General features: G+C 37.0%; 1 protein-coding gene across 1 annotated transcript; it reads right to left on the bottom strand.

Moving 5' to 3' along the window:
• Nucleotides 1–503: 503 nt before the first annotated feature.
• RFX6 (regulatory factor X6) lies at nt 504–9,317 on the bottom strand. Its single transcript, XM_008056692.1, has 6 exons — nt 9,204–9,317; nt 7,664–7,786; nt 6,457–6,663; nt 4,822–5,334; nt 3,781–3,993; nt 504–1,316 (listed from the first exon to the last, which is right to left on the bottom strand). Exons 1-6 carry the CDS (start codon nt 9,238–9,240, stop codon nt 1,141–1,143), a joined length of 1,269 nt encoding a protein of 422 aa, XP_008054883.1. The 5' UTR covers nt 9,241–9,317; the 3' UTR covers nt 504–1,140.
• Between the last annotated feature and the right edge of the window lie 665 nt (nt 9,318–9,982).

Here is a 9,982-nt window from a genome sequence, read left to right as displayed (position 1 = left end):
TATTTGGAGCTTATAGTATAACCTAATCCTTAATACAAATAATATGAAGCCTGTCTTATGATTATAGGAGAAGCCTGTAAAGCTAGTAGAAGTCTCCTATCATAGGCCAGGAATCTTTAAACAGACATTTCAGCCAAGACACATGGCAAAGAAAAAGAAACAGGGCTAGATAGGTGGTATTATTAAACTGTATTAATTTATATGTAATGAATCCTTCATTTCTGAATTAGCCTTTGCATCCAGATGATCCCTGAACACTCATTCACCCTCAAGGTATAAAAAAAGTACGTGACATGACTGCTTTTAAATCTGAGTTCAGTCTACCAGTCACATTTTCTTTATGTTATTGACATGGATCTGATATGCAAATAATCTTGAATTATATTGTGTAACCAACCAGTCTTACTCCTTAATTTCATATCCAAAGAAGCTCTGCCTCCAAATCCCCAGTGTTCTGCAGAAACAGTGCCAGCCCTGAAAGCAGCCAGATCTTTGAAAGTACCTCCATGCATCGCTTCTTTTATTTCTTTTTATCATTTTTAAATAAGGAAGAGACAGCACTTATCACCTCTGTTCAGTTACATAGACTTTGAATACTACTGTGCACCAGAAATCACCACACTAATGCACAGAAATAGAAAGTCAAGCAACCTGGGTCTAGGCTGATTGGAATTGTAAACATTTCCACAGGAGGTAGAACATCCAATTTGACTTTTTGTCAAATAAGGGATAGCAAACAATGATTTGAGATCATAATAAATTAAAAGTATTAGAAAGACATTAAATACACTTTTCTCTTTTTTAGAGATGAAAAAGCACACAAATTTTTAATAATTAAAAAATGAACTATTGAATCTTCATAGTTGAAACATTGGTAGCTTCAAATCTCCACTGGTTTTATTTGATATTTTTTGAAACTATGATTACTAGTCATGAGCTCACATTTTAAGCAATTTGTGTGCAAGACAAACTCTGCAAGTATCTCCATTCACTATGGCATTGTCCATAATACCAGTGATTTGAAAAACAATTTCAGCCACTACATATTCCGTTTTCTTCACTCTCATAGTAGTCTAAGTGAATAATGATATTTGCACAGTAGAGATTTTAAAGTTTCAACACTCCCCCAGCATCGTTGATTTAGGTGCCTCCAGCTGCCGTTCCCATGAACACAGTGTTGATGGGCGGTAAAGCAGACACCATTTCTCGACTGCTGGTTCCATGGGAATTCAGGGTTTCTTGAGCTGGATACTGATTGGAGGTTCCATACATACACTGGGATGAGGAAGAAGGAATTGAGGTCTGCAAGTTGGAAGCTGAAAGAGAAAAATTAATCAGTAGTTTAAAATTGGTTGATGTTTTCTTCTCTGCACATGCCACTGACTTTAAGCATTTGTATTTATGTTTACATCTAGTATATACACCTGTTCTAAATTTGAGTTTGTACGGTTTGTCGGCGCAATCATCATTTCTTCCATTTTTTCATATTTGCTATTTTCCCAGAAATTATTTCTCCTACATATTTCACACACACACACACACACACAAAACTCAATATGAACTTAAGTACTACCACCAAAAAAAAAAAAACATATCCCTCAATCCACCTCCTCTTTCCATCTGAATCTCCATGGTTGTAGTTCAAACCACAATCTTTCTTACCTGGATCAGCATAGCAGTCTCCCAACAGGTCCAATGACTCTCACATTTGTCTCACCCTCCCACCCTCCAGAGAGCAGCCAGGATGATCTTGCTAACATGTAAATGAAACTTCCACCCTTCTTCTCAAGCACTACAGCCACCTTCCATACTCTTGGAGAAGAGCCACATTTCTTGCCCTGGTTCACTAAGCCCTGTGGGGACTGACCCCACCTTTTGGTTTACTGTGCTTCATTCACGATGCTTGAGTCACACTTACCTTCTTTCCACCCCCTAATATTTCCAAATTTGCTCTGGTTTCAGAGGTTCTGCACTCACTATTTCTGCTTAGAACGCCCCCATCAGATCTTCATAGAACTGCTTCCTTCTCATCACTAAGCTTTCAACTCAAATGTTTCTACCTCAAGATTCTTTTCCCAACTACCCCTACGTAAAGCAGTCCCCAATAGCCATCTGCCTCTTGCCCTAATTAACCAACTTCAGAGTAACTGAAGCTATATTTGTAATCATTTATTTATATATTCATTGCCTTACTCTCCTTCTACTAGAATGTAAACTTCTTACAGGCAGAAACTATGACCTGATCACCACTGTATCCTCACACCTAGAATGAAGTCAAGTACATAGTAGGTTCTCAAAAAAAATTCTCTAACTGGCTCACTAGCTCCATATTTCCCTTCTATTTTGTTGCTGCCTTCTTGCTGCTGGAGTGACATGTTTTCTGTTATTAAGAACAAGGTTTTAAAACTAAAAAAGTCTATAATGAGTCCCAATTCCCCTTGCACTACTTACCAACTTATTCTATTTCCCTTTTTTGCCCCAAAGCCCACTTGGCAATCTGCTTGTAAGCCAGTTCTGACCACCAAAGCTTAGACTCCACCCTACTCACCATCTGTTTCGTCAAAGCTTCCACTATCTCTGCAAGTAAACAGAACTAATAGTAACAATAGCAACACGGTACACTTTAGCTTCATGTGAGGAAACTTCCTGAAGTGGAATTTTCTGCTTCATTAGAGCTACCTAGAAGCAATGACCATTTGCAAATAGCAGGAGATGGGCTGCTAGACTCTGCTCAGGGAGTATCTGTGATGGTCACAGGAAGGAATGGAGTACTTCCTATAGCATTATTGGAAAAGTACACTGAGCGATGAGAGATGGAATTTATTTCACTTTCCCTTATGCTCTGGTTGAGTGTCGATGCCTTTTACTTACGCTACTCCAAACTAATTTCGATTGGAAGATTTCAACCATCTCTTACAAACATTACCACTCTACCTTGATACTTAATGAATATGTACTTGCCCTGTGAAACCTCATCAGTAATTTTATAAACTAAATATGTACATAGATTTGGTCTCTAAATATGTTATTAGTAATAACATATTAATTCATCATTTATAGATTCGATGTATGTATAGATTTAGTTTTTATCCTTTTCTCATTCACTGATTTATCGAATTCTTGAGGACACTTCATGGAAGACTTTTTCCTAGGTGCCAGGGATGCATCTAGTACAAGTTGAAGACTTTCTTCATAGATGATCTTAGGAATGGCAACTTGGTTGGAAGAAGATTCCAGGAGACTTCATGGCAACCACATTGTTTTGTTCATTTTTACTTAAATTGTATGTTATAGTGTAATTAAAATAACAACATTTTCTGCAGAGGTATTTGATCACATTCTATCACAAGGCATCATTTTTTGGGGGCATTAGTGGAGATTATGAAATCCAAAGATACCTCTTGGCTCTACAATTGGTTCCAATAGTAATCAATAGAGAGTGAGAAAAATATATTATCACTACTGTTGTACAATTTATAGTATTTTGGCTGCAGTTAGCAGGTTATATTAATTTTTTGCATGCATAATAGATGCTATTTTTGGAAAAAAATAACAGATCTAGCAGTAGGTTGCATAGTATTGATGCGTAGGAAAAGAAATGGAAAACTGTTACTAACTGTATTTTCAGATACAAAGATATAACTTCTCATCCAAAGTGATAACACAACTGTGGGAACATGCACTCTCTGTTCATCTCAACACATCTCCCTCGCATAATGCTGTATTCCCAAAGTCAATGACTTTTTTTAAGTATTTTCAAGAACTACTAAAATAATTTACCTAGTACCGGAGTCCGACATGAGCCTGGAGATGGTGTGTCTGCATAAAATGAGCTAGTTTGTTTTCTACTACCATCATCTAAAATGTTAAGTGGATCATGGATGTCACTGTAGGGAGGCAGGGAACGGACGCTACTGATGACAGAAACGTGCTGATTTGCCATCGACCCAAGTCTGTGAGACTCAGGATAGTTTCTGTTGCTTCCATAGTATCCTGTAACAGAAAGCGTTGAGAATGTACTGTTAACTTATTACAAAGAACTTTCAGGAAAGAAAAAAGCAAGTAGGTAATTAAGTAGAGTCCTAAAGATATCAAACTATATTACATTTGCATCTGCATGTACTATAGAGTTGGATTTGTGCTTATTTACAAGTTTGGTTTACTATGCTGTTTTATGGTTTTTAAAATACATAAGAATTGCCTTATTAATTTTGAGACAGACTATACCTCTTTCATATTGCCCTTACCTAAACTTACAAGATTTTCCTATGAAGAAAAAAACACTGCTAACCTCTCACAAAAATACTATTTTTATTTAAAGATGCATGTTTATGGGAGAAAGACTGACTTGCATACACACAGATTCTTAGGCGTCAGAGAAAACTATATATAACGCCTACTTTGGTGGCTGAAGGAGTCCATAGGTCATTTTAGTTCCCTTAACCTTACGTGTTTATCAGCCTAACAGTGGGCACTGTTTTGGATCTAGTCTTCAAAATCTGCTTTTAGTTGTCTAGAAGAAGCATTATCCACTAATAATGTTTTCAAAGGACAAGACATTTTTAGGATTATTAAGATTGGTTTCAAGCATATGGCTTGATACAATGTTTTGTCATGTGTGGTACTTAGAAGAGCAACTTAAATAAACCTACAGGAATTAGGCAATATGTTTATATGTGACAGAAATCAGCTCCAAATGTCTAAGATTCCATGGCCTTTAGATGCCTTCCATGGGAGAATATGGTACTCAGCAGAGGCGGAACTCTAATTTTGCTTCATTGCCATCTCAAAAGCCAAGAAAATTCTTTAAAAATGCAATACCGTTAGGTGAACTAGAAGGCAATGTTGCTCCTTGGCAACTGGCAGCCCCTGTATTGCTCAGGAAATTGAAGTTTCCTGTATTTAAAAACTGCATAGTGTGTGGATCCTGGGCATGTGAGGATGGTCCATAGCTGGAAGGTGGCCGGGAGTTATATGGAGACCCAGCACAGTTGCCACTGAAGAAGTCTCTAGAAAGTTGTTGTTCAGTCCAAGCCATGCACCGACCATGTTCAGTGTGATGAGGATAGAGTCCTGATGGAGGGTGGGACTGTGCTCTAAACACAGTCTGATAGTTAGAGCCAGTCCCATAGAAGTCATGGTTGGCTTGAGGGAGAGTGGGATAAATGGGCTCTGGGTATGTTGAGCAGTGTGATGGAGCTGGCAGTACTGGGCCCACACTTGGGGGTCTCCCTGCCATTGGTCCTTGATTAATGACACTTCCTCGGCTTGCCATGGCTGGAGATATGGGTGGTGTCATCAGATGACCAGCAGTCTGTGAAAGCTCCATTTGACCTAGAAAAAAATTGCCAGAACATTACCAGAAACTACCAGAATATGAATTTAGTGTCATATTAAAGTAGATGGGCTTAAATCTTTAAAAGAATACTCAAAAGATTTATTAATATGCCTTTTTCCAACTTGGCTCATTCCTACTCCAAAAAATAACTCAATTGGAGAGAACCAAAAATCCAGATTAAAAAAAAATATAATCATAAAACACATAGGTCACAAAAGTGGAGACTTGGAGTTAGTGACTATGTAGGAAAGTCTGAATGGTGTCATGTTGCCACAGATGCAGAGATAATCAGAACTCACATTTGGAGAAATCATCAGAGTCCTGCTCACATGTCCCCATAATTAAAAAACAAGTTGAATATTAAATAGTTTGATCTAGGGTGAAAGATAAAGGCACTAATGTTAAAACAGCCATGCCTTCAAAACTGTCCATTCAAAACATCATAAAACATCTCTGATGAGCAGTACAATGTATGAATGCTACCAACTCCTTGGGCCTCTGATTTCCCATCAGAGAATTTGGATCTCTAAACTGTAAGGCTCTTCCACATTTAAAATTCTGAGGGTCCAATGAAGTAATATATATGAAAGAATTTCAAAAAAGACACAATGCAACAATAAGCAGATTGAAAATACTGCCTAGTAGCCAGTTCAAGCCACTAAACATTGACTTTGACACAAAAGAAGCCCTAGAACAAAAGGAAAAATTATTGTAAAGGCTATTTAAGAATATCCAAATCCACTTTTTAATGAAGGAGAAATAAAGTTTACTCAAAAGCCAAAAAAAAAGCAGATTGTTTTTATCTTCAAAGCATTTTAAGGATTTTAGGTGCACTTAATCTAATTTTTTCTTCCACTGAATGAAAATAACTAGTTATTCATACTTCCAATATATCTTCTAAAGTGTGTCAAAGTGGAATACCTATAATAATAATGGTGTTTATTGAATGCTAATTAATAAAAATCACAAAAATGATATTCTGTATTAAAAGCCAGTTAAGATCATCCTTTTTTATTCTCAGAATCTCTGGAGAGTATGAGTTTTAAGAAAAACAAAGGAATTGCCTCCCCTGATATTTGTGGGAGATGAAGTGGTCCTCGTGGTTGCTTCACGGGTACCTGCAAGCGTCATGTCATCTGTGTTCCCAGCAGGGAATGGGTGCAGGGCAGGGGCTAGGCCTCCGGGATGATTGGATGGCAGAGGAAGATAGGTTGTTTCCACATGACTTTCATTCTTCACAGTGTCGCTGGAGACCGAACTCCCTTTATTACGGTTGGCCAGAAAGCACGAACTTGGAGAAGCAGTGAAAGCAGCTTTACTTGCATCTAAAAATATTTTTTAAGTGGGAAAGCTGCAATTATTTCCATATTCCTAGTAGACAAACCCAGGTAAAAAAAACTGAAAATGTTTCATGACTGAATTATTAATCTGGAAACTCCTAAGCTATGCTTTCCATGAGAAATAAGGCTGGCAGACCTTTGTTCTTGTCAGTGGTGCTGGTTTTCTTTAGCTGTGAATGTGTGGGTGTAGAATTGTTCTGTGGGACACTAATATACTCTGAGTAAAGTCTTCAAAATTATGTTGTGCTATCCCAAATAGATGTGTTCCTTCTCTAAACTCCTATAGAGTGCTATTTCTATACCACTTATATATGTAGAATAACACATATGCTGCCTTGACTGATAGTTATTTTTTGTATTATAGTCACTTCTCCAACTTCATCTAAATTCTCAAAAATTAAGGACACCAGTTTTGCATCCTTCAGAGTTTCCAGTAAAATATTTTGACTACTCTATGTATAAATTAATGAAAGAAAAAATAGTGCTTTTGGCTGGGTGTGGTGGCTCATGTCTGTTAATCCCAGCACTTTGGGAGGCTGAGGCAGGAGAACTGCTTGAGTCCAGGAATTCCTGGCCAGCCTAGACAACATAGTGAAACCTCTCTAAAACAAGAAAAAAATCAAGAAAATTATCTTGGTGTGGTAGCACATGCCTGTTGTCCCAACTATTCAAGAGGACGAGGCAGGAGGATCGCCTGACCAGGAGGTTAGGACTGAGGTGAGCCATGATCCAGCCCGAGAGACAGAGTGAGATTCCTACTCAAAACACACACACACACACACACACACACACACACACACACACACACACACACATATATAACATGGCACTCCAAGAGTGTTAGTTTACTTGTACAGTGTTAGTAATGACATATAGGGAAAAACTCTAAGACTATTACAAACCTATTTAACATATGCACTTACAAATTCTTGAATTTAGGCTTACACGTAGAAATATGCAAAACAAGATTATTATTTTAGATTACCTGAATTCTTCATATATTTGTCCAATAAATTCTGTAACTCCTGCTCTTTGTCATTATTAAATTGGGTCTCCATGGCCAGGAGGATGTATTCATCAAGAAGCATTCGAATCAAATGAAAAGAACCTTGTTTATGATGGAGAGTGGGGAAAAAACACGGTGAAATGAAAAAAGGGAGAGAAAGGGAGGGGAAAGAGAAAGAGAAGTCAAGTTATCTTTGTGACCATCTCTCAACACTTTACAAGCAGCAACTGAAATAAACAAATACTTGTTGGACTTTAAATGACCTGCTAAGACCAACATGCTTAACTTGGGTCTCTAATCTTTCTGTGTACTGCAGCCCAGCTCACTGTGTGTACTGTCCTGCCAGCTCTTTGGCCACTAATTACATCAAAGGAAAATGCGGATGAAAGTGAGACACGCTTTATGTTGTAAGAGGGCACACACTGAAGTGTGATAAGCTTCAGCCTGGGGAGAATGAGCTCTACTTGGTTCTATGTCTGTTTGCTTTGTACTAAATAATTAGACAATGGCCAAAATGGTCTGAAAAAAATCACTGAAAAGATGTTTTTCTACCCTAAAACAAAATGTTCTTTGATTTTAAAAAAATGCAAAAGAGTAATTTTTGTGTGAAAGATACACTGGAAATCTTAAGGTTTTTAAAAAACTATTGAACAGATTTCACAACAAAAGTAGATACTTTTTCGTAATAAAGTCAGGTTTTACTGCTGTGTATTTTGTAAAATCTTCAATGTGAGCAATAATAGACTCAATAAGCTCAAAACATTTTGTTCATACTTCAACAGAAGCTCACTGACTATATTTAATTTTATTGAACATTAAATAAAAACAATTTAGTTCATTTTCATTCGTTCAAAATTGATGATTTCTTTAAATGCAGCTATTAAGCACAGAGTGACTATCCATGAGTTTAGCATGATAACTACAAGCTAGGAATCTGAGACATGTTAGGAAAAAGAAAGTGTTCCATTTTTGAAAAAGCTAATTGGACTCAATCCCAGAAACTTATGAGTGTGTTTTCTAAGCTGCCCTTTGATTCCTGAAGTGCAGATGTGGAGATGCCTAGAAAAGGTGCAAAAATTTGCTATATTGCAATTGATGGTGCCTTTGGAAAATAACGTATTAATTATTGTTTATGTGTTTGTTTAACAAAGAAAATTTATCCGACACTGATGAAATGTAATGATAATAGCTGATATTCACTAAGTGTTTTCTGATTACCGGGCAATGTATTTCTACATACATAATCTCTAAAGCACCCACACAACCTATGAAGAGAGTATTATTCCCCTTCTTCAATAAGCAGACTGGCCCACAGCCAGAGAGAAGTAGTGCTAGGATTCAGCCCTGCATACTGTCTGACTCCAAGCCCCAGACTCATAACCACCATTCTCTACTAGCTCAATATTCAATACAGTTTGAGAAGTGACAGTGTGGCATGTTTAAAAATAGATAGGACATGTGAATGAGGTAAAAATGATATAACTCATTTAAGAAGAGTTTTATGAAGCACATAGGATACCAAAGCTGGATGCATTGTTCAAGGTAAGATTATGCATTACTCGGGCACCAAAAAAGCTCCACTTCAGCAGAAAGTCTTGAGCCCTCTTCTTTAACGATCTTCCATTTTGTTTGCTGGTCTAAAAGTAAAGAATAAAATGAAACTATAAAATCTGTCCTCTCATTACTACATGCATCCTATGTTAGATCAAGAGGCAAACAGACTGTCTGACAAATGGACAGATGGCTTGGCATGCCACATGTCATCAAATAAAACAACCTGTCCATGGATTTTCATTTTCACCAGTCTTTGCTGTCATTTTAAGGATAATAAGTCTTTATTCTATATAGTTTTGTTTGTTTTCTAATAGAATTAGACAACAAAATAAAATAATTTACTAAATTTTTTAAAAATTTACTCAGAATCATAAAAAGAACAGAAGGTGAGATACGAAGGATTATGTATTTCTGTGAATTATTAACTCTGACCACTCTAGTCCCAAATGATCATCTGTTTTCCTTCCAGAAGAAAAAGGTTCCCAAACTACAACTAACTTCCTTGATAAGAAATGACTAACACCAACTAGTGATGGATATATTTATTCTTATTGCCTTGTTTCATGATGGATGACTTGAAGGCTAACTGAAAGAGCTGAAGAAACCACAGAGAAAACACTGAACTTTTTGAAATCAGAAATGCAAATGCTTGAAACCATATTTCCTGTCAGCATTTATGAAAATGTGCTTTTGATGATATGATGGTGTACCTCGAAAACCCAAGAGAATCTGTCAAAGGCCTCC

Source organism: Carlito syrichta, unplaced genomic scaffold, assembly GCF_000164805.1.
Source record: "Carlito syrichta isolate Samal-C Ts95f unplaced genomic scaffold, Tarsius_syrichta-2.0.1 Scaffold85392, whole genome shotgun sequence".
Classification (NCBI taxonomy): Eukaryota; Metazoa; Chordata; class Mammalia; order Primates; family Tarsiidae; genus Carlito; species Carlito syrichta.
This window is presented reverse-complemented; position numbering and strand designations above follow the sequence as displayed.

What these genes read in the sequence shown, in the direction of transcription:
- RFX6 (XM_008056692.1), bottom strand. Translation starts at nt 9,240, where the DNA reads ATGCATAATCTTACCTTGAACAATGCATCCAGCTTTG. An exon ending in GCCTTCTAGTTCACCTAACG is followed by an intron (nt 3,994 to 4,821) that starts GTATTGCATTTT and finishes TTTCTGTTACAG; the next exon opens with GATACTATGGAAGCAACAGA. An exon ending in ATGTCGGACTCCGGTACTAG is followed by an intron (nt 1,317 to 3,780) that starts GTAAATTATTTT and finishes TTTCTCTTTCAG; the next exon opens with CTTCCAACTTGCAGACCTCA.